The sequence below is a fragment of the Hyla sarda genome, chromosome 4, assembly GCF_029499605.1.
Source record: "Hyla sarda isolate aHylSar1 chromosome 4, aHylSar1.hap1, whole genome shotgun sequence".
Lineage (NCBI taxonomy): Eukaryota > Metazoa > Chordata > Amphibia > Anura > Hylidae > Hyla > Hyla sarda.
This window is the reverse complement of record NC_079192.1, coordinates 407,946,777-407,972,257: the sequence shown is the minus strand read 5'-3', so window position 1 is coordinate 407,972,257 and position 25,481 is coordinate 407,946,777. Positions and strand designations below refer to the sequence as shown.

The 25,481-nt window shown below is 43.3% G+C and overlaps 1 protein-coding gene and 1 long non-coding RNA gene across 3 annotated transcripts in view; one reads left to right on the top strand and one right to left on the bottom strand.

Moving 5' to 3' along the window:
• Positions 1-20,202, top strand: part of BHLHE41 (basic helix-loop-helix family member e41) — a 25,596-nt gene extending 5,394 nt beyond the window's left edge. The window contains exons 3-9 of one of the 2 annotated variants that reach the window (XM_056517609.1): positions 8,609-8,684; positions 10,001-10,068; positions 13,524-13,757; positions 13,845-13,908; positions 14,065-14,172; positions 14,453-14,564; positions 15,238-20,202. In XM_056517609.1, the coding sequence (XP_056373584.1) occupies positions 13,696-13,757; positions 13,845-13,908; positions 14,065-14,172; positions 14,453-14,564; positions 15,238-16,154 (1,263 nt within the window). In that variant the 5' untranslated portion in view covers positions 8,609-8,684; positions 10,001-10,068; positions 13,524-13,695 and the 3' untranslated portion in view covers positions 16,155-20,202. The remainder of the gene's footprint in view (positions 1-8,608; positions 8,685-10,000; positions 10,069-13,523; positions 13,758-13,844; positions 13,909-14,064; positions 14,173-14,452; positions 14,565-15,237) is intronic. The other variant, XM_056517610.1, reaches the window with a different exon arrangement.
• On the bottom strand, positions 5,849-25,481 carry LOC130267597 (uncharacterized). The gene is made up of 3 exons (XR_008843225.1): positions 25,415-25,481; positions 6,010-6,067; positions 5,849-5,905 (listed from the first exon to the last, which is right to left on the bottom strand). It is a non-coding gene; the product is annotated as an uncharacterized LOC130267597 (long non-coding RNA).

The window sequence follows — 25,481 nt, the reverse complement described above, 5'->3', positions numbered from 1 at the left end:
CGGCCGTTCATCCATATTAGCCAAAAATATGGGGACATGCTGGAACTTGTAGTCCTTAAAGGAGACAAATCACCCTCCACCCCCCCTTTCAAAATATACATATTGGTCAATTTCTGCTTAAAGGAGATCTCGGTGGCGAGTAGCCTTACTCTGCTGGTCACGTGACACTTCTCAGCCAATCACATGACAAATAAGAATCCCTACATGTAATGTGATTGGTTTGGTAGTTGCACATGATTGATATTGTGTCTAAAACAATTTGAATATATCATAGAAACAGACCAAGCAGCTGCTATGGGGCCTCTGAACATAGAAGGTTAATTTCTGGATGGTTTAATTCCCTTGGGGGCGTGAACCTGTGCTGAAGTCTCCGCCCCTGAGGATCTGCGTTGTTAGAAAGCAAGTAAAATGGTCCACAGGCTCTTGGGAAAGGATGCTAAAACAAAGGACAAGCACTTCTGTTCTGAGAGACACCATAATGGGGGCCTGTTTAGACTCAACATGGGGTCCCTGCACCACTGTACAGCACACACAGTGTATAGATATACGGCATTAGATAAGTGCTTCTTTACAAATGTGCCGCCAGCTGTTGCAAAACTACAATTCCCAGCATGCCCAAACAGCCTTCGGCTGTCTGGGCATGCTGGGAGTTGTAGTTTTGCAACAGCTGAAGGCACGCTGGTTGTAACACACTGATTAGTGGTTTTTTTTTAAGAGTGTGGTAACGGGGTGTGATGAGGGCAGATGATGTTACCCTAGGGTCATATGGCATTAACCCCTTGTATTCGTGATGCCAGGGCATGGTTTATCCTCAATACCACCTGAAGGTATACCGCTGGATCCTGGGCTAGGCACAGGGGCAATGATGACTCAGACACCAAATTAAGGATAACGGTAGCTTTACTGAGGGTAGACAGATGGTAAAGTCTATACAGTTGAGCCAGGGCCTACGGAGGTGACCAGTGACACAGAGGCCTTAAGGGCTTGCTGGGACTTGTAGTAGGACTGGACAGTGTAATGCAGACCACGCTGACTTGATGACAGGGACTGACTTGACTGAAGACTGACAAAGCTATGACTGTGGTTACTTGTAGCTGCAGACTGGATTGGGGGGGGGGGGATGGGGGGGGGGGTGCTGACTGGCTACTAAATTTCTTGCAGCAGGCAGAGCTGCACCCCCATCGAGAGGGCGGCTGTCTTTTTTGCTTATAGGCAGTAGGCAGAGCTGGTCCTGGTTGGGGCACCCTGCTCCTATGTAAATTTATGTCCGCATCCCCCCCTTTATTGTGTGACGGTGCTCTGTCACATCAGGTCACAGGTCACCGCTATCTACAGTGTAAGCATGCTCCTCTCCTGAAATACTCTGCGCTGCTGTTCCCATCATTTTAGAATATATATCCCCTGTAATTGTAATTAGAAAATATATCCCCCGTGTACTGGGAGCCCTGAAGCACAGATGAGACGTGGGTCGCCCCAATTCTAATCCTAGACTACTATGTAAATGCTTAGATTGTAAGCTCTTGGGGCTAAGGTTTTTGTCAATAAAAAACAAAACAAAAAAAAACAACATCTTTGAACAAGAGCTTGTAATCTAGGCAGACAAGGTTTTGTTTTTGGGTAGGGGGTTTTGCTGAATAAAGTGAATCTCAGTTATATCAGGCGGATTCTATGGAATCTAAACCTCCCTGTATAATGCGAATCACAGTCAGGGGTACAGTGCCACCGGTGGTAGACTCTGGAATCGCATGCAACAAGTCAAAACTTTCCAAAGTATAAATACTTAGGACTGCACAATCGTACTGAAAATACCCCTCGCTCCAGCAGATGTGAAAGGTAAATGCGCCAATGTCCGACAGTCGTACAAGGTTCGCTGATAATTTCTGTCCGAAAACGAGATAACGGGTGGGCGGAGTTACCCAGCAATTTTTTTATTTAATCGCTCCAAAGCAGAAAACAGTCTGGATTAGAAATCTCCTACCGTATTGAGTATACAGCTCCTATGCAGAGTTATGTGTCTCCATGTACAGTCTGATCCCCCTATCTCGAGTATACAGCTCCTATGCAGTTATGTGTCTCCTTGTGCAGTCTGATCCCCCTATCTCGAGTATACAGCTCCTATGCAGAGTTATGTGTCTCCTTGTGCAGTCTGATCCCCCTATCTCGAGTATACAGCTGCTATGCAGAGTTATGTGTCTCCTTGTGCAGTCTGATCCCCCTATCTCGAGTATACAGCTTCTGTGCAGAGCTATGTGTCTCCATGTGCAGTCTTATCCCCTTAACTCTGCATAGGAGCTGTATACTCGAGATAGGGGGATCAGACTACACATGGAGACACATAACTCTGCATAGGAGCTGTATACTCAAGATATGTGTCTCCCTGTGCAGTCTGATCTCCCCATCTCGAGTATGCAACTCCTATGCAGAGTTATGTGTCTCCCTGTGCAGTCTGATCTTCCCATCTCGAGTATACAGCTCCTATGCAGAGTTATGTGTCTCCTTGTGCAGTCTGATCCTCCTATCTTGAGTATACAGCTCCTATGCAGAGTTATGTGTCTCCATGTGCAGTCTGATCTCCCTATTTCCTTGAGTTTACAGCTCCTATACAGAGCTATCTGTCTCCATGTGCAGTGTGATCTACCTATCTTGAGTATACAGCTCCTATGCAGAGTTATGTGTCTCCATGTGCAGTCTAATCTGCCTATGGAACTTTTCGTGCATTCTGATCACGCATTTATGTGTTACTGTCATTAAACAGCCTTATAGTTTTGAGTATACAGCTCCTATGCAGAGTTATGTGCCTCCACATGCAGTCTGATCCTCCCATCTCGATTATACAGCTCCTATGCAAATCTATGTGTCTCCATGTGTCACCTTAAGCAATCAGATTCTGCAAGTAGTTTTACCGTTTTAAGTATACAGCTCCTACTCACAGCAATGTGTCTCCTTGCGCAATCCGAATCTGCAAGTAGTATTACCGTTTTAGGTATACAGTTTCTACGAACAACTATGTGTCTCCATACACCATCCAGTTATACAAGTAGTCTTACGTTTTGAGTATACAGCTCCTATGCACATCAATGTGTCTCCATACGCCATCCAGTTATACAAGTAGTTTTACCGTTTTCAGCATACAGCTCCTATGCACAGCAGTAATGTGGGTATATGGCTCCTGGGCAGAGCAATTCTTCTCCGTGTGTAGTCCGATCCTGCAGTGCCCCATCTCTACTATAGTGTTTGTAGCTTTTCAAGCAAAAAATATCAGAAGAACGAATGCAGGATGAGACCGCACAACACGTTTGTAGGCTGTCACCATGGAGACACATAATTCAGCACAGGTGCTGTAGACAGACAACAGCATTTTTGTTTTAGATACATTGAATGGTTGCAAGAACCTTCAGGCCTTGTGGCTTCTTTGCCTTTGCAAAACCACAACTCACATCTCTACTTTAATGTCTGTAGCTTTGCAAGCAGAAATATCAGAACGAATGTAGGGTTAGACCGTGCAATGTGTCTGTAGTCTGTCACCATGGAGACGCATAATTCAGCACAGGTGCTGAAGACAGATTTTTCTTCTTCTTCTGTTAGATACAGGAACAGTTGCAAAAATCTTGATAGCTTGTGGCTTTGTAGCTGTCGCAAAACTACAACTCTCACCATGCTCTGACAGCCTTCGGCTGTCAGGGCATGGTGGGAGTTGTAGTTTTGCAATAGTTAGAGTTTGCAGCTTTAAGGGAACAAAGCTGAATCCCATTGCCTGACAGACCTATGTACTGGTGTGATCCAGGTCTATTTGGTGAGATGTTATAATAGTAAACTGTAAAAGGAGGAAGAAGCCAACATTTTTGGAGTCTGTCACCATGGAGACACATAATTCAGCACAGGTGCTGTAGACAGACAACAGCATTTTTGTTTTAGATACATTGAATGGTTGCAAGAACCTTCAGGCCTTGTGGCTTCTTTGCCATTGCAAAACCACAACTCACATCTCTACTTTAAGGTCTGTAGCTTTGCAAGCAGAAATATCAGATGAACGAATGTAGGATTAGACCGTGCAATGTGTCTGTAGTCTGTCACCATGGAGACGCATAATTCAGCACAGGTGCTGAAGACAGATTTTTTTTTCCCGTTTAGATACATTGAATAGTTGCAAGAATCTTGATAGCTTGCGGCTTTGTAGCTGTCGCAAAACTACAACTCTCACCATGCCCTGACAGCCTTCGGCTGTCAGGGCATGATGGGAGTTGTAGTTTTGCAATAGTTAGCGTCTGCAGCTTTAAGGGAACAAAGCTGAATCCCATTGCCTGACCGACCTATATACTGGTGTGATCCAGGTCTATTTGGTGAGATGTTATAATAGTAAACTGTATAAGGAAGAAGAAGCCGACACCTTTAAAGAAAGAAGGGGGGGGGGGGGGGGGTCAGACTCTTGGAAGACACAATGCTCGGGCTGTGTTGATAATCCAGAGTCAGGGGCTGTTATTCCAGTGATTCATGTGACACAGACATGAGACCTGCGTCTTAAGTACCATAACAAGGCCGAAAAAAAACCACAGAGATAGAGCCTGACCACAGACACACACATCACACATGTGATCTCTGGGTGAGCCGCCAGCCTCCGGTTACATAACTGCAATGAGACGTTTGAGAAATTTTGTGTCTGAGTAGAAATCGAAATAAACAGAGCACGACGCCCCGCGGAGACGTGAATGACCTTACGTGGGTCCTAAAGTACATAGAGGTGGCGGCAACAGCAGGGTTACATCGCAACCCCAATATTTCCCTTTGGGGACGCGGTCACTGTAGTCACTTGTCTTACATAACCTCCAAACAGCGCCAATCTTGTCTGCAGGTTGTGTCTGGTATTGCAGCTGAGCGACATTTGCTACCAAAATACACACTGTTACAGTCCATATCCAAAGAACTGAGTGCCTTGGGGGTGCCACTGGGGTCCATATGTTGTCAACTGGATGAGTTAGTGGTCAAAATAAGTCAAAAGCTGACAATAAACCTCAATGCGTGAATAAAATATCTGGCTAATATTTGCCTTTTGGTTCACACCTTCTTAGGACTCATCAGATGTGGATTGTATAGAATTATCGGCTTGGAAACAGTAAATCGAGCCACTGATCAAATAGCTAGAATTTTTTCTAGAGGTGACAATATGGAGTAATTTGTGATGAATGTTCATGAGGTTCATACTTGTTGACACCATCTTAGGACTCATCAGCACCAAAACATGGACTATATAGATCAGCCTGAAATACATAAAAACAGTAAACTGAGTCACTGATAAAATGGTCAACACTCTCTCTAGAGGTGACAATGTGGAGTAATTTGTGATGAGTGATACGAGATACAGACCTGTTTACACCATCTTAGGACTCATCAGCACCAGACATGGACTATATAGATCAGCCTGGAAATACATAAAAACAGTAAACTAAGTCACTGATAAAATGGTCAACACTCTCTCTAGAGGTGACAATGTGGAGTAATTCGTGATGAGTGATACGAGGTACAGACCTGTTTACACCATCTTAGGACTCATCAGCGCCAAAACATGGACTATATAGATCAGCCTGGAAATACATAAAAACAGTAAACAGAGTCACTGATAAAATGGTCAACACTCTCTCTAGAGGTGACAATGTGGAGTAATTCGTGATGAGTGATACGAGGTACAGACCTGTTTACACCATCTTAGGACTCATCAGCGCCAAAACATGGACTATATAGATCAGCCTGGAAATACATAAAAACAGTAAACAGAGTCACTGATAAAATGGTCAACACTCTCTCTAGAGGTGACAATGTGGAGTAATTCGTGATGAGTGATACAAGGTACAGACCTGTTTACACCATCTTAGGACTCATCAGCACCAAAACATGGGCTATAAAGATCAGTCTGGAAATACATAAAAACAGTAAACAGAGTCACTGATAAAATGGTCAAAACTTTCTCAATGGTCAATGTGGAGTAATTTGTGATGAGTGATACGAGGTACAGACCTGTTTACACCATCTTAGGACTCATCAGTGCTATATTTCAGCCGCACATTGGGCAGATCTGCTTAGAAATAAGAACAAACTATTGTTTCAACCACAGAATAAAGAAATGGACCCTTATCTACAGGTGACAAAAGGCCTTCATGAATGGCGGACATAACTATGATGTGACTGTTTACACTATCTTAGGACTCATCAGCACCAGACATGGATCACTGTATATAGATCAACTTGGAAATACGTAAAAAGAGTAAACTGAGTCACTGAAAAAATGGCTGAAACTTTCTCTAGAGGTGACAATGTAGAATAGTTTGTGATGAATAATATGAGAGTCATATCTGTGGTGTTCCAGTACGGGAGTTGTTACCCCGCACCCTTTCTGTCCTGTCAGGCAGCCTCCCTGCAGTGTCCCCTGGGCCCTCCCTGCATCTGTTCTACTGTAATTGTATATTATCCCCTATATTATGTATATAAGAATGTTGTATCTTTAAGAAAGGTTAACATGTTGTCATGTGAGTTGTCATGTGATTGTTACCCAGGAGGTATCAGTGACCAGGTGACTTAAAGGGGTACTCGGGCCCTGAGACATCTTATCCCCTATCCAAAGGATAGGGGATAAGATGCCTGACTGTGGGGGTCCCGCCGCTGGGGACTCCCGCAATCTTGTATTCGCCACTCACCTGTTTGAGCTGCACGCCGCGGTGCCAGCTCACAAACAGCCGGGTGGTGACCATGGGGCCAGAGTATTGAGGCATCACGACTCCGCCCCTGTGTGACGTCACCCCCCGCTATGTAAGTCTATGGTAGGGGGGTGGCGACCACGGGGCTGGAGTATCGTGACATCACGACTCCGCCCCATGTGACGTTACCGTCCCCGTCCTCGCTATGCAAGTCTAGGGGAGGCTCACAAACAGCCAGGTGGCGACCACAAGGCCGGAGTATCGTGACATCCCGACTCCGTCCCATGTGACATCACCGTCCCCGCCCTCGCTATGCAAGTCTGTGGGAGGGGGCGTGACGCCCCCTTCCATAGACTTGCATAGCGGAGGCGGGTGGTGACGTCACACGGGGCGGAGTCGGCTACACGTGGCTACAGTGTATAGACTGTACAATCTGTCTACCCTCAGTAATGCTACCGTTATCTGTAACTTGGCGTCGGAGTCATTATTGCCCCCGTGCCTCGCCCAGGATCTAGCCGTATACCTTCAAGTGGTATTGAGGATAAACCACGCCCTGGCGTCACGAATACAAGAGGTTAATGCCATCTGCCCCTAGGGTAATTCCATCTGCCCTACATCACACCCCTATACCACATATCTGTTTACACCCTCTTAGGACTCATCAGTGGCAAAAATAGATTATATAGATCAGGTTAGAAACAGATAAAAACTGAATTGAGTCATTGATTTCACTAGAGGTGACAGTGTGGAGGAATGCGGGAGTAATGACGCAATGTTTATATTTGTTCGCACCTTCGTAGGACTCAGCAATGCCAGTTATAAATACTATAGATGTGAAAATAGGTTAAAGTTATGCTTCCATGTTACTATATGGAAGAACAAAAGTGAAAATAAGCCTTAAAGGGGTACTCCGGCGCTAAGACATCTTATCCCCTATCCAAATGATAGGGGATAAGATGCCTGATCGCGGGGGGTCCAGCCGCTGGGGACCCCCGTGATCTTGCACGCAGCACTCCGTTACCATCAGTCCCTGGAACATGTTCGCTCTGGGTCTGATGACTGGCGATCATGGGGCCGGAGCATTGTGATGTCACGGCTCCGCCCCCTTGTGATGTCACACTCCACCCCCTCAATGCAAGCCTATGGGAGGGGGCGTGACAGTTGTCACGCCCCCTCCCATAGGCTTGCATTGAGGGGGCGGAGCGTGACATCACAGTGGGGTGGAGCCGTGATGCCCCCCCAAACCTATGTCATGTCCCCTCCCATAGGCTTGCATTGAGGGGGCGTGACGTCTCACGTGGGTGGAGCCGTGACGCCCCCCAAGCCTATGTCACGTCCCCTCCCATAGGCTTGCAAGGAGGGGGCAGAGCATGATGTTACACGGGGGTGGAGCCGTGACACCCCCAAACCTATGTCACGCCCCCTCCCATAGGCTTGCATTGAGGGGACGGAGCGTGACGTCACACGGGGGTGGAGCCATGATGCCCCCCATGCCTATGTCACGTCCCCTCCGATAGGCTCGCATTGAGGGGGCGGAGCGTGACGTCAGATGGGGGTGGAGCCGTGACACCCCCAAAGCCTATGTCACGCCCCCTCCCATAGGCTTGATTTGAGGGGGCGGAGCATGACGTCACACGGGGGCGGAGCCGTGACGTCACAATGCTCCGGCCCCGTGATTGCCAGTCATCAGACCCAGAGCGAACATGTTCCAGGGACTGATGGTAACGGAGTGCTGCTTGCAAGATCAATGGGGTCCCCAGCGGCGGTACCCCATTGATCAGGCATCTTATCCCCTATCCTTTGGATAGGAGATAAGATGTCTTAGCACCGGAGAACCCCTTTAATATCTCTTTCTAACCATTGTATAAAAGAACAAAGCTGACAATGATCTTAGTACCTGGATAATTATTTGACTCTTTTAGGACTCATCAGTTCCAGTTATGGATTCTATAGATTTGCTTTGCCATAAGTGAAAACAACCCTTTCAGCTACAAATAGGTAAAATATATATATATAAGAATGAACGTAATACCAGGATTTATATTTGACCCCTTAGGACTCTTTACACCTTCTTAGGACTCATTTCTACTGGTGATGAATTCTACAGATTCTATTTGGTTTCTATATGAAATCTATAGACCTGCTCGGCCGTAGATAACAGCTATTCTTCCAGGTGCAAGGAAAGCTGACAATAAACAAGGGGTTATCCAGGAAAAACTTTTATATATATATATATATATATATATATATATATATATATATATATATATTAATTGGCTCCAGAAAGTTAAACAGATTTGTAAATTACTTCTATAAAAAAAATCTTAATTCTTTCAGTACTTATGAGCTGCTGAAGTTGAGTTGTTCTTTTCTGTCTAAGTTCTCCCTGAGACATCTGTCTCGGGAACTGTCGGGAGTAGAAGCAAATCCCCATAGAAAACTACTTCTACTCTGTGCAGTTCCCGAGACAAGCAGAGATGTCAGCAGAGAGCACTGTCCCAAGACAGAAAAGAACAACTCAACTTCAGCAGCTGATAATTATTGGAAGGATTAAGATTTTTTAATAGAAGTAATTTACAAACCTGTTTACATTTCTGGAGCCAGTTGATATATCTATATAAAGATTTTTTCCTGGAATACCCCTTTAACATTTGGATGAATATTTGACTCTTTTAGGACTCTTCACACCACCTAGGAGTCATCAGTTCCAGTTATTGATTCTATAGATCTGCTTGGCCATAAGTAAAAACTACTATTACAAATAGGAAAAAACATCAAAACTGAGCAGGGGTATTCCAGGGAAAAACGTTATTTTTTTTTTTTTTTTTTATCTATCAACTGGTGCCAAAAAGTTAAACAGATTTGTAAATTACTTCTATTAAAAAATCTTAATCCTTTCAATAATTATCAGCTGCTGAAGTTGAGCTTATCTTTTCTGTCTGGAAACAGTGCTCTCTGCTGACATCTCTGCTTGTCTCGGGAACTGCACAGAGTAGAAGAGGTTTGCTATGGGGGATTTGCTTCTAAACTGGGCGGTTCCCGAGACAGGTGTCATCAGAGAGCACTTAGACAGAAAAGAACAACTCAACTTCAGAAGCTCATAAGTACTGAAAGGATTAAGATTTTTTTTATAGAAGTAATTTACAAATCTATTTAACTTTCTGGAGCCAGTTGATATATAAAAAAAAAGTTTTTTCCTGGAATACCCCTTTAAGACCTGGATGAATTTTTGACTCCTTTTGGACTCTTTATACCTTTTTAAGAACACGTCATGGATACATGCTGTTTTTTAGATTGGTTTTTCTGTTTTCCAGCTCTTCTGCACCAGCGGTAACAGATGCCTAGCAGAAATATAAGACCCTGACCCTCAGCAGTGGGCACGGTATGATGAGACTTGTAGTTGCCATCTGTAGGCACAAGCGTCGTGTTGCCTCGGTCTTCTACACTTTTTTTTCCAAACTGCGCAACACAGTCGACTGGAAACAGCAGCACAGAGGACGCACAAATAGCAAAAAAAATTACCGGCTGTGCTCATTTGCATACTTCATTATATATGCGTGACATCACAGAATACACATATGCGGGGGAAATTTTGTCCTACTCTGACCCCTATAACTTTGTTATTTTTTTATTTAATTTTTGCGCCCCGATCTGTAGTTTTTAACAGAACCATTTTTGTTTTTATGTGACTTTTAAAAAAAGATCAAATTCAAGAGTTGCAGTTAGTTACTAACTACAACTCCCAGCATGCCTTGATACATACTGTGGCTCAGCAGCTGCCCCAAATGTAAACTACAACTCCCAGAATTTTGGACTATATAGTAGTATATAGCAGTGATGAGCGGCAGGGGCCATAATCGAATTTGCGAATTTCGCGAATATATGGACGAATATTCCTCGTATGTTCGCGAAATTCGCTATGTTCGTTCTATCTCTTTTTTTTTTCCCATGCAAAAATTCGTAATAAAATTTGCATAATGCGCATGCGCAATTATAACTTCCACCTAAAAGAAGGGAGGGATCAGTGTCCAGTCTGAAAGTGCCAATATTCGCATAAATATTCGCATAAATTAGCATAAAATGTTGCATAAAAAAATGAATATTCATCACTACGAATATATATATCACTATATTCTAAATATTCGCAAAATCGCAAAGTGCCGATATTCGTGGTAAAAGTTTGCATTTCGAATATTCGCGCTCAACACTGGTATATAGTATAGGTCAGTGTTTCCCAACCAGACGTGCCTCCAGCTGTTGCAAAACTACAACTCCCAGCATGTTGGACTATAGAGTAGTATATAGAATAGGTCAGTGTTTCCCAACCAGACGTGCCTCCAGCTGTTGCAAAACTACAACTCCCAGCATGTTGGACCATAGAGTAGTATATAGAATAGGTCAGTGTTTCCCAACCATGGGTGCCTCCAGCTGTTGCAAAACTACTACTCCCAGCATGTTGGACTAAATAGTAGTATATAGTATAGTCAGTGTTTCCCAACCAGGGGTGCCTCCAGCTGTTGCAAAACTACAACTCCCAGCATGTTGGACTGTATAGTAGTATATAGTATAGGTCAGTGTTTCCTAACCAGGGGTGCCTCCAGCTGTTGCAAAACTACAACTCCCAGCATGTTGGACTATATGGTAGAATAAAAATTCACAGAGGGGTACACACTTTAAAATATAACTTTTAATCAGACACGTCTAAAAACAATCAATAGCACAGGCCCCACAACAAATAGCCAGTATAATGGAGTTGACACCAGATCTAAAATATACAAAACAGACCACAATGGATGGAAGCATGTCTGTAATGGGGGATGATGAGGAGAGCAGGGTCCCAAAATGGTGCATTAATCACCCTAGAATTCCCTATCGGGGAGATATAGTGAAGACTACCCCTGCTCCCACAGGGACTGTGTTTCCCAACCAGGGGTGCCTCCAGCTGTTCCAAAACTACAACTCCCAGCATGTTGGACTATATAATAGTATATAGTATAGGTAAGTGTTTCCCAACCAGGGGCGCCTCCAGCTGTTTCAAAACTACAACTCCCAGCATGTTGGACTATAGAGTAATATATAGCATAGGTCAGTGTTTCCCAACCAGGGGCGCCTCCAGCTGTTTCAAAACTACAACTCCCAGTATGTTGGACTATATAGTAATATATGGTATAGGTCAGTGTTTCCCAACCAGACGTGCCTCCAGCTGTTGCAAAACTACAACTCCCAGCATGTTGGACTATATAATAGTGTATAGTATAGGTCAGTGTTTCCCAACCAGACGTGCCTCCAGCTGTTGCAACACTACAACTCCCAGCATGTTGAACGATATAGTAGTATATGGTATAGGTGAGTGTTTCTCAACCAGATGTGCCTCCAGCTGTTGCAAAACTACAACTCCCAGCATGTTGCACTACATAGTAGTATACGGTATAGGTCAGTGTTTCCCAACCAGATGTGCCTCCAGCTGTTGCAAAACTACAACTCCCAGCATGTTGGACTATATAATAGTATATAGTATATAGGTCAGTGTTTCCCAACCAGGGGTGCCTCCAGCTGTTGCAAAACTAAAACTCCCAGCATGTTGGACTATATAGTAGTATATAGTATAGGTAAGTGTTTCCCAACCAGGGGCACCTCCAGCTGTTGCAAAACTACAACTCCCAGTATGTTGGACTATATAGTAGTATATGGTATAGGTCAGTGTTTCCCAACCAGACGTGCCTCCAGCTGTTGCAAAACTACAACTCCCAGCATGTTGGACTATAGAGTAATATGTAGAATAGGTCAGTGTTTTCCAACCAGACGTGCCTCCAGCTGTTGCAAAACTAAAACTCCCAGCATGTTGGACTATATAGTAGTATATAGTATAGGTCAGTGTTTCCCAACCAGACGTGCCTCCAGCTGTTGCAAAACTACAACTCCCAGCATGTTGGACTATATAGTAGTATATAGGTCAGTGTTTCCCAACCAGGGGTGCCTCCAGCTGTTGCAAAACTACAACTCCCAGCATGTTGGACTATATAGTAGTATATAGTATAGGTAAGTGTTTCCCAACCAGGGACGCCTCCAGCTGTTGCAAAACTAAAACTCCCAGCATGTTGGACTATATAGTAATATATAGTATAGGTCAGTGTTTCCCAACCAGATGTGCCTCCAGCTGTTGCAAAACTACAACTCCCAGCATGTTGAACTATAGAGTAATATGTAGAATAGGTCAGTGTTTTCCAACCAGACGTGCCTCCAGCTGTTGCAACACTACAACTCCCAGCATGTTGGACTATATAGTAGTATATAGTATAGGTTAGTGTTTCCCAACCAGATGTGCCTCCAGCTGTTGCAAAACTACAACTCCCACCATGTTGGACTATATAGTAGTATATAGTATAGGTCAGTGTTTCCCAACCAGATGTGCCTCCAGATGTTGCAAAACTACAACTCCCAGCATGCCCGGACAGCCGTTGGCTGTCCGGGCATGCTGGGAGTTGTAGTTTTGCAACAAGTGGAGGCGCTCTATTGGGAAACACTGGTATAGGTTATGGTGCAACATTCCAGGAGTTGGAGGATTGGTTGGATAAATATCGGCCCATATTTTTTATATAAAAATACCGGAAGGGTGGCCAAAATACCGCCTGTGCCGGTAAAATACCAACCAGGTGGCAACCCTAATACCAGTGCAGGCGGCATTGTTAGCTGTCAGATCTTTAAAGAGATATTCCGGCTCTCTACTGGAAGGACTTGCTTGTGTTGGCCTCAGGGGATTGAGCAGTGTGACTCCTGCATTCCCGCCTCTGTCCAGCAGGGGGCCCCACTGAGTCCCTCTTATGACTTTTTTTGCAGCCATCTTTCCCTCTGCAAAGCAGAACAAGCAGTGCGAGAGAAAGCAGGGGAGAGGGAGGGAGCTGCTGCTGCTTCTTCTGACTTGGAACTGTCTAAGTCTGGATGTCCCTCGCTTTAAGGAGAACCCCACGAGACTGTAACCCTGCGGATTAGAAGCCCCCCAGCAGCTGCCATGGATGAAGCTATCCACAGTTTGCAGGAGAGACAGTTACTGGAGCACAGAGATTTCCTGGGGTAAGGCGATTTCTTGGACTTGGAGCTCCTGGCGTTGAGAAGTGAAGTCCCAGCCGCGGCACCTACTAACCTGTCACTTCTTTGCAGAATGGATTACCCCTCCTTATACCTGTGCAAACCCAAGAGGGGGATCAAGAGAGACGACAGCAAGGTAGGAAGTTTTCTATTTCTTATTATGGGAGAGGATTGGGGGGTCGGTTACGATCCCAGACGGTAGATCCGACTTGCACAGAATCCTAAGTGTCTGTCTCGGTGGATACAATGTAACACCCGGAATCTTTTTGTTGTTTTTTAAAAAAATTTTTAGGAGACCTACAAACTGCCTCACCGACTCATTGAGAAAAAGAGGAGAGACCGGATAAATGAATGTATCGCGCAGCTCAAAGACCTTCTGCCGGAACATCTCAAACTCACGGTAAGAACCCCCCCCCCCCCCAGACTTGGCGTCTTGTATTCATCTATAATTGATAGCCATGAATATTTCACAAAGCCCATTGATCCGTCGAGAGGGGGTCACCGGCGTGTGTGTGTGCCACGTATGGTCGCCCCGCACGCGAACGTTGTCATAACGCCGGTGCGAGTTCCTGGTGCTCCTGCAGACCAGCAGCTGGCCCGCCGGGGGGAGATTTGGCGTTGGTTCTGACATATCTTTTATTTTTTTTCTTCCTCGCTCCTCCGATGTTTTCGTTTCGCAGACGTTGGGGCACTTGGAGAAGGCAGTGGTGCTGGAGTTAACTTTGAAACACTTGAAAGGTTTAACGTCCCTGACGGAGCAGCAGCACCAGAAGATCATCTCATTACAGAACGGTGAGTGCGGGTCACGCATGCTCTGGGTTGTGCTTGCTCTATAGACCTTTTTTTTTTGGAGGGGTCAGACACATTTTTGAATTGTGTGGACATTACCGAACCTAAAGTTAGGTCTTACAAAGTCGTTGGTCAATGCAGTGTTCAGATGTTCTGGGATTTCGGTGGGTGCAGGTCACGCTTGCTCTGTGTTCTGCTTGCTTTTTTAGTCCTTTTTTTGGACTGGTGGGTCACATATGTTTTTGTATTGTGTGGATATTAATAAAGTCATAATAAGATCCTGTAGAGACCACCAGGGGTAGGGGGGTTTGTAGGTAAAGCCATCCGAACAGTCAGTGCCAATACTTGGTTGTCCTACCGATCCTGCAAATGTATAGGCAAAAAAGGGTCACCAAGAAGTTGTCAAATAGTTGTTGAGGGTTTTAGAATTCGGTTGTTGGGTGTAGAGAAGGAGAATATTAGATTCTTGTCCACAATTCTTTGGTGACTTCCATACCTGGACTCTGAGTCACTGACTGGAGACGTTTGTACAAGAGGTGGTGTTAGTGAGGAGGCAGAGATCTGGCACCTGAGGTGGAAGTTGAGTTTCTTCCTAATCTTAGGTAAATTCAGGTTTTATGTACGGGGCCGATAAGCAGATGTCACTTTACACCTTGTCTGTGTTTACTCTGAACAGGAGAACGTTCCATGAAAACTCCCATCCAGACCGATCTGGACGCTTTCCATTCCGGCTTTCAGACATGTGCCAAAGAAGTTCTGCAGTACCTTTCCCGATTTGAGAGCTGGTCGGGCCGGGACCAGAGGTGTACCCAGCTCCTCAACCATCTCCATACCGTGTCCAGCCAGATCCTGCCCAGTTCTCAGCTCCTGTTACAGCAGATCCCCAGCAGCAAAGCACCTTCATCGTCCCCTTCCCGAGGGGTTCAAAAGGTTGAGAACCAAACAAACTGTGTGCCCGTCATTCAGAGGACTCAAAATCTGGAACTGAGTGAGAATGACACTGATACTGACAGTGGGTACGGGGGCGAGGGGGAGAAGATGGACACCAAAGCTGAAGGACAGAGTGGGGGAAAGGGCCAAGAGGCCAACAATGTGACTGTCAAACAGGAGCCTGTGGATGAACCATCACCTAAAAGGTTTAAGGCGGAATGCTCGGGGTTGGGGGGGTCAGCTGCGAGCTCGGATCCCATTCTAAGACCTGATGCCAACCTTCTCAACACCTTGATGGGATTTGGAAGTGGTCCTTTTGGTCAACAAGCACCTTTCTGTTTACCCTTTTATTTTATCTCGCCCTCGGCGGCAGCTGCAGCGGCGGCATATATGCCTTTTCTAGACAAGGGGGGCTTGGAAAAATACCTGTACCCTACATCTGCCCCGATCCCCTTCATCTACCCAGGAATCCCAACCCAGGCAGGAAGCACGTTCCCATGCCTCTCCTCCGTCTTGTCCCCCGAAAAGATGGCCGGCTGCTCTTCAACCCTCCTATCAGAGCTCCCATCATCACCTTTCCAGACTGGTGGTCCTACATCCCTGGCCGCCGAAGAGCTTCGGGAGCCTTTACAAGACCTTTTGCAGCCTCCTAAGGAGAACTGATTGTAAGAACACTGGGAATTCGAGCAAAAAATAATCTATTTACTTATCTATATATGTGTATAAGGAGCCTCTCATTTTTGTAGCAAGTAATGAAGTATCTTACTGGATCAACATTAGGGTTGTATACTGATGGGACTAACCATGGCTGCTTTAATTTAACTCACAAAGTGCTGGTGTAGCCGAGCGGAGGTTGTGGACCTCCATGTGGAAGGCATGTAAGTGTGGATATACTTTTAGCATGACCTCCGACTCTCCCCCCCCCCCCTCCCCCTCCTCTTCCTGGTTAAAGAAGATCCGAAAAGTTTACAAAAAAAAAAAATTCCTGTTGACTCCTTGTATTTCTTATGAGACGGGTCGGACAGGTTTATCCTATATAGGACGTATAGAGATGACTCTCTTCTAGCGAGACAAGTGGCAAATCCAAAAAATAACAAACTCTTAGAGAAATACACATGAGTATTTACTATATATAGAATATTCTAAGATGGCCCGATATAGGTGAAAAATAGCAACTTTTTAATATGAAATTTTGAAAAAAAAATTCTAAAATGTCTTTGTTTTATACAAACTTTTTATTAATTTTTTTGGTTAATATAATCTGCTGTTATCACGCACTTAAAGGGGCACTCCGGTGGAATTATTTATTTATTTTTTAAACCAACTGGTGCCAGAAAGTTAAACAGATTTGTAAATGACTTCTATTAAAAAAATCTTTACCCTTCCAGTACTTTTTAGCAGCTGTATGCTACAGAGAAAATTCTTTTCTTTTTGAATTTATTTTTTGTCTTGTCCACAGTGCTCTCTGCTGACACCTCTGTCCGTGTCAGGAACTGTCCAGAGCAGCATAGGTTTGCTATGGGGATTTTCTCGTTCCTGATACGGGCATCAGGTGTCAGCAGGTGTGGACAAGACAAATAAGAAATCCAAAAAGAAAATAATTTCCTCTGTAGCACGCAGCTGCTAAAAAGTACTGGAAGGGTGAAGATTTTAAATAGAAGTGATTTACAAATCTGTTTAACTTTCTGGGACCAGTTAATAAAAAAAAAAGAAAAAAAAATGTTTTCCCCCCCAAAAAAATGAGTACCACTTTAACAATTTGAGGCAAATTTTTTATTATTAACTAATGGAATTCTACAGTCGACAATCATACGTGGCCGGGAGTTTCCCCTGTGCCGGGTACAATAGATGCCCGCCGAGCAGCGCGTGCATAATGGGCAATTATTTTATGCCGTAACCTGTTATATAAGAGAGGTGTAATTATACCTTGTTTGGCCGAGAGAGAGAATATTGTGTTCTCAGTTCTCCTTTCACCGAAATAGGTTCAGACAATAAATTATGTAATCGGCCTCTTACGTGGATTATTTAATTGGGCACAAATAAACACGCCTCGGCCCATGTGACCTGCCTACTACGTCCTACTACGTCTCCTTCCCAATCACCCACAGCAGTCCACAGCCATCTCTATGGAATGTTAATGTTGGTCTTGTTTCCATGGGTTTGGGGATGGGGTGGGCTGATGAAATTTTTGCAATTTTTGAAAAAAAAAAAAGAAAAAAAAACTTTTTTTTATTTGTTTCGCTGTAAAAACAAAAGCCTGAATTGTGTAAAGAAAAAAAAATATTCTAAAATGTTAAATATCCCTCCATTGAAAACTTTTTGAAACTTTTTTTTTTTTTTTCTTTTGCTGGAGTGAGTTAAAAAGAAAATGTTAACAAAAAAAAAAATCTCTTTGCTGTATTTCGGTATTTTTTTTTCTCATGTTGGGCTTTAATGCGGTTTTTATTGTAGACACTCTGGTTTCTAGTTGCACTTTAATTTTAACCGGTTTCTTAAGTTCCACTTGATAAACTTGCACTTGACGTCTTGACGAAATTCTTCTTCTTTCTTCTCGATACTTGAAAAATGGAGTTTAAAAAAAAATGTATCCATGTAAATGGTCAAAAAAACAAAACACAAACATCGGTAGCACTTTAGGGGTTGACTGGCCGCGAATGGGGTGATGTTCGTCTGATCGTGTCTCTCTTGAATGGAATGAAAAAAAGTGCGAATCCCCGATCCTGTTTTTTTTTTATTTTTCCTTATTTTTCTTTATTTTTTATTAATTAATATATATTTGCTCAAAAACTAAAAAAAAGTGCACTGAAATAAAAAAAATATATATTTATTTGTGGTTTAAAAAAAATTCAAAAAGTTATTACTGAATTGATAAACTGGAAGGTGGAGAAGAGAAGAGCTCCGCCTGTTGGTAATGGGGAAGGACTACAGGTCCCAGTCTCCACCAACCCTTATACTGGAGTCTGAAGTATTTTTGTCTGTTAACCTCTTGTTCACTGGAGACAATGGTGTGATAGAAACCATTCCACCGAGCAGTGTTTTTGTGATATACATTGCAGGGAAGTGTTTATTCTTGCCCCAAATAAAAGCCCCTCGTGGGAGGGCACGCTGAATGTCAATGTGGTGCTGAGCACCTGTTTACTGGACTCTGCCTCTTTAAATAAAGTTTTTGTTTTTAAATGGAGTTTATACATATATACTTTTTTCTTGTTGTTGTCGTTATCGACAAACCCGTCTCTCCCAAAATGTGGCCAAAACCAATACAGCTGAATTACTTGGCTCCTTCCCTCTGTATTTGTTTCCTCATGGGAGGGTTTAACCCCATGTGACCTCTCTGTATCCAATCAAATCCTATTCCTTTATGCTTCAGATGTAAAAGAGCAATTCCAGTCATCAATGAAAAGTCCCAATATTATATTCTTGCCCATATAGGGCAGTATTGTAGTAGTTTTTGTCCATAGGGGGCAGTATTATGATCATAGCAAGCAGTTATATGGAAGTCCACAAGGGGCAGTATCATGGTTGTTATTTTTTAACCATAGGGCTCAGTATTATGGTACTTATATTATTGTCCATAGGGGCAGTATTATAGTAGTTATATTGTTGCACATAGGGGGCAAATATAAGATAGTTATGGTATTGCCCACAAGGGGCAGTATTATGGTTGACATTTTCTTTACCCATGGGGGTGGGCAGATCATGGTAATTATTTTTTGACCCGAGGGTTTCGGGCATAAGGTAAAGTGGAAGTAAAGAGAATATAAAAGGTGTGCTGTATACTGAGGCATGATGGGGTTGAATTTCCGAAATAAACTTAAGACTGGAATTGCTCTTTATATCTGTCCTATAGACCCTCTTTGGCCCTTGTACCCCTCGCCCCATTTATATGATGTCAAACCTCTTACTGTATATCCTGGACCATGTGGTTCTTCAGATACTATATGGAGGTGCTAAGGTACTGACTGCCTTAAAACGTCTACCGCTCTACAAACTTTTTATGTTCCCCTTTTAGTTTGTTTTGGGACCACAAGTCCCAGCATGCCTTGTTTTCCCAGCTTTAGGTGAATAGACGTCCTCATAGATAGACCTGTCACCCTGTTCGCTTTTACTTTTTTTTCTCCCAAAAACATTTCTTTACAGAATCTGCTGAAATTAGAATTTTTTTTTTTTTACAAGTTTAATGTAGCGAAATCCTGAAGGTCACCAGACAGCGGCGATAAATACGGAGGAAGCGTCTTCTTTTTAAATAGGACTTAAAGAAGACCTTGTCTAGATATTTATAGGTTGTTGCCAAGGTAGCACTGTGAGATATCACACTTCATTGTTATGTAAGAGGTGAGATGCGACAGAGAGTGACTAAGGGTGAATAATCCCCAGGTTTGGGTTTATTTTCGTTTTTTTTTACTGCTGTTTCGCCTCAAACGCTGTGTTTAAACAACGTTCTACAAACTTTACGAGCCAACGCCGTGGCGGATTTTTTTCTTCTTCTTGTAAATAGATGTGAAATACATCCGAAATGACTGATGTCTGATGAGCTATTTTTGTAAAAGGGGTAAAAACTTTTTTTTTTTTCTGCGATTTATTCTATGTTATTTGGAAGGATTTGCAGGAACAGAAGTTGTACTTTTGTTGCGATGCTTTTGCTTGGTCTATACTGTGTGCTGCCATAAATTATTGAAATAAAATTTAAAAATAAAATAAAAACAAGTGACAAAAAAATGATGGGTTTGTGTTGTAGTATGAATTTTCATTATTAGCGGTGAAGGGGCAATATAGAAAACTGGGGGAATTGACATCATTTTAGGATTGGATAAAGTGAGGTATTATATGTATCTATCTCATATCTATCTATCTCATATCTATCTATCTCTCTATCTCATATCTATCTCTCTATCTCATATCTATCTATCTCATATCTATCTATCTCATATCTATCTATCTATCTCATATCTATCTATCTATCTATCTATCTATCTATCTATCTCATATCTATCTATCTATCTCATATCTATCTATCTATCTGTCTGTCTGTCTGTCTGTCTCTATCTATCTCATATCTATCTATCTCATATCTATCTATCTGTCTGTCTCTATCTATCTCATATCTATCTATCTCATATCTATCTATCTATCTCATATCTATCTATCTATCTCATATTTATCTCATATCTATCTATCTCATATCTATCTCATATCTATCTATCTATCTATCTCATATCTATCTATCTATCTATCTATCTATCTCATATCTATCTATCTCATATCTATCTATCTCAGATCTATATCTATCTCATATCTATCTATCTATCTATCTCATATCTATCTATCTCATATATATCTATCTCATATCTATCTATCTATCTATCTATCGCATATCTATCTATCTATCTCATATCTATCTATCTATCTATCTATCTCATATCTATCTCAGATCTATATCTATCTCATATCTATCTCATATCTATCTATCTATCTCACATCTATCTATCTGTCTATCTCATATCTATCTATCTATCTATCAATGTCATATCTATCTATCTCATATCTATCTCATATCTATCTATCTCATATCTATCTATCTCATATCTATCTATCTCATATCTATATCTATCTCATATCTATCTATCTCATATCTATCTATCTCATATCTATCTATCGCATATCTATCTATCTATCTCATATCTATCTATCTATCTCTTATCTATCTCAGATCTATATCTATCTCATATCTATCTCATATCTATCTATCTATCTCACATCTATCTATCTGTCTATCTCATATCTATCTATCTATCTATCTACCTATCAATGTCATATCTATCTATCTAGCTCATATCTATCTCATATCTATCTATCTATCTCATATCTATCTATGTATTATCTATCTCATATCTATCTATCTATCTATCTATCTCATATCTATCTATCTCATATCTATCTATCTCATATCTATCTATCTATCTCTCATATCTATCTATCTATCTATCTATCTCATATCTATCTATATGTCTGTCTCTATCTATCTCATATCTATCTATCTATCTATCTCATATCTATCTATCTATCTATCTGTCTCATATCTATCTATCTATCTATCTATCTCATATCTATCTATTTTGTGACATACACATGTATGTATTATTTATGATGTTCTTTTGCGCTATATATGTGTTGTCTTTTATTACAGGTACTGCAAGGTTTTCTGTGGTCTGTGGCAGGTATGAAGGTCTTCTGACCTGCAACCAACGGAGAAGATACAGTTATGGGCATAGGCCCTTGAATGGGTCTCGTACTGACCCATGTGGTGACCCATGTGAGCTGCCACTGTAGTAGCCGAGAGTATCTAGTAGGCCTGGTTAATGCTCTCCTGTATTCATGTGATTGGGGTCCTGAGGTGGGCTTTAGTGGGGCCTACTTGTACCAGATGGTCATAGAGACTAGGGTGGCAATAGAACTACTTCTGGGTCAGTACTCGTGAGGTCAGGGTGTGATGGGAGGAAGAAGCCACTGGACTGAACGCAAGAGGGTCCAAATGGTAGTGATCCTGTGTGAAGTAACACAGGCCTAGATCTAGACTTATTCTCTTTTTGCGGTCATGAAGCGAAGCGACTCAATAGACTTGGTGGTTTCAGTTCACAGTAGGAAACACTTAAACATTGCAAAATCTCCTCTGAGTGGTCCTCTACCAGGGCCAGGAGATTGCATGATATTCCTTATATCCTCCAAGAGTCCGGTTGCACCTGAAGTAGCTGCCACCTTTCACCAGTCCTACAATGCCACTGTAGGTCTCCGGAGGGTCCACCTTGCCACAGCCTGCCATACGTGGTCGCACTTCATATGGATCTGCCCAGCAATACAATAGTCCTTGTGGTCCCTACACAGCTTCCTTTTCATGGAATTCATTCCTATGAACCAAGGACATTGAACGGGAACACTAGTCTTCTGCTAACCAAGAATATGGCGCTGTCTTAGTCTCAGAAAGAGGAACCATCTTTTTAAGGATTTCTTTAGACTTTAACAATACTTCCCAGAGTTCACCATGCTCTTCACCCAGGTCAATGTTCACTACACACAGACGTCATAAGCTAAATCCAACCTATATTATGTGTTAAGGGTCACGGCAGGTGGTGGATCCTCTGGGCCTGTGTGGATGATGACGTGAGCCGTGCCAGGGAGCGGAGTCTAATGTGCTGCTTGTTTTCACTAGAGCCCGTCGCAAAGCGGGATGGTCTTGCTGCGGCAGGCGGCACCAGGTCGCTACCCCTGGCACAACTCGTCCACACAGGTAGCTGGGAGGTGGCGTGGCACAGAAGGAGACTGACAGGACGTGGCAAAATGGCAGTAGGTCAGGGCAGGTAACACAGGATCAGGTAAGGTAGCAAGGTACAGGTACACAGTAACAGAGACACAGAACTTTCACTATAGCAAAAGACAACCAAATATCCGGCAGGGAACCAAGGGAGGAGCTGATATTTAAGGACAGGATGCAGGTGTAGACACTTGATTAAATGAGCACTGGCCCTTTAAGAGTGAGAGCTCTGGTGCGCACGCCCTAGGAGGCGGGGGCACGTGTGCTGGGGCTGCGAGGACACGGAGAGGCGGAAGATGAGGGAGGTGAGTGATGGACTGGGATTCGCATGCGAGTGCGTCCCGTGATGCGAATCCCAGCCCTACCGTCAGCGGGGACATGAGCAAAGAGCTCTCACGGCCGGAGCGCAGGCGTTGCATTATGTACCAGTTGCACCTTCAAAGTACGCAAGGACGAGCAATGATTTTCACGTGCTCCGTCAACGTCCAAGAGCCCTTTGGGCTAACATCTCCCTTGAACTTCCACCACATCACAGGACTAGATCCCACAAGGCCATGGTATGGGCAACAATACCACCAATCTCTCCCCATCCCTAGTTCTCACAGTCCTCGTTGATCCAACTATTTCTCTGTTAAGAGGTGAAGACTCACACAGTGCTCGCTCACCAGTGGTCACCCTCTTGAACATTGTAAGATCAGGACATGATGGTCCCTAATAAAGAACTTTACAAATAGTTTTGGCCGCAATCTCCTATAACTCACACTAACACCTTGTTGTCAAAATTGGTGCCGGTCCCTTCACCCCCTTCCCTTCCTTATAGAGAAGAGGAATTAAAAAGTATTCTCATTTTAGAACCATAGAACAATTTCTAGTCCAGGACTCTGATGGCGATACTCATGTCACCCATGGGGTTAAAAACATACCCATGTTTCTGTTTTCCATCTTGTATAATGACTGGTTCCAGTAGGTGGATTATCAGTGATGTGGTGGGATTAACGCTGCCGCCGGTGGAGATGGTGATCGTCCTCTAATTCCTAATGATATGGAACCTGAGATAATTCGGTAACAACCTTGGGAGGAGGAGGAGACGGCGAGAAAAAGAGCAGAGAAAAAAGTGAGTGACTTCAAAAATGTTTCCATAGGAAAATTCAATTTTGACGATTGCAACAAAGTTGAACCTGAAAGCCGAAAAAGTCACATGACCCCAGCAACCATGACACAAGACATACTCTAGACCCCAAATGACTAGCTGTGTATGGGTTGTTGACTACCTGGTCACATTATTCTGCCTGGCTACACCTATCTATCTATCTATCTATCTATCTATATCTCATATCTATCTATTTATCTATATCTCATATCTATCTATCTAACTATGATCTATCTCATATCCATCCCTGCCATCCATCCATTCACCAATTCCCTCTATCCCATTCATCCAGCCCCACCCATCTCATCCATCCATTCCCTCAATCTATCTATACATCCCCCATCCCATACATCCTTCCAATCTATCCTGCTATCCTCTGTATCCATCTTATCCATCCCATCCATCGCCTCCATCTCATCCATTCCCTTCATTCCATCCACCATTCATCCATCCATCTCATCTATCCCCTCCATTCCATCTATCAATCCCCCATCTCACCCTATCCATTCATCCATCTCATCTATCCCCTCCATTCCATCTATCCATCCATTCATCCATCTCATCTATCCCCTCCATTCCATCTATCCATCCATTCATCCATCTCATCTATCCCCTCCATTCCATCCATTCATCCATCTCATCTATCCCCTCCATTCCATCTATTCATCCATTCATCCATCTCATCTATCCCCTCCATTCCATCTATCCATCCATTCATCCATCTCATCTATCCCCTCCATTCCATCTATCCATCCATTCATCCATCTCATCTATCCCCTCCATTCCATCTATTCATCCATCTCATCTATCCCCTCCATTCCATCTATCCATCCATTCATCCATCTCATCTATCCCCTCCATTCCATCTATCCATCCCCCCATCCACCCATCTCATGCTATCCATTCATCCATTTCATCTATTCTCTCCATTCCACCTATCCATCCACCTATCTACCTTCCATCCATCTCATCTATCCCCTCCATTCCATCCATCCATCCCCCCATCCATCCATCCATCCCCCCATCCATCCATCCATCCCCCCTATCCATCCATCTCATCTATCCCCTCCATTCCATCCATCCATCCCCCTATCCATCCATCCATTTCATCTATTCTCCTCCTTTCAATCTATCCATCACCCCCATCCACCATCCATCCCCTCCATCCATTATCTCATCTATCCCCTCCATAGCATCTACCCATCCCTGCATCCATCTCACTCACCCCCCTCATCCTATCCATCCCGTCTATCCATCCATACATCCCCTTCATCCCCCTCATTTATCCATCCATCCCTCCCACCTATCCCCTGCCAAGATATGCCTTACACCCCAACCTAAACTCCATTTGTTCTCCAGTTTTTGTCAATAAAGCTTTGTGTTGTTGTTCTTTTTACCATTTTCTACATCTTTTCCTGAATGAGAAGATTCCTGTTTACACCCAGAAGCTGAAAAAACTCTACTGACCCTTTACTGCTCACAGCTGAGGGTTTGTTACACTTGTACCCAGCTTGGACAGTCCCCTGGGCCGATA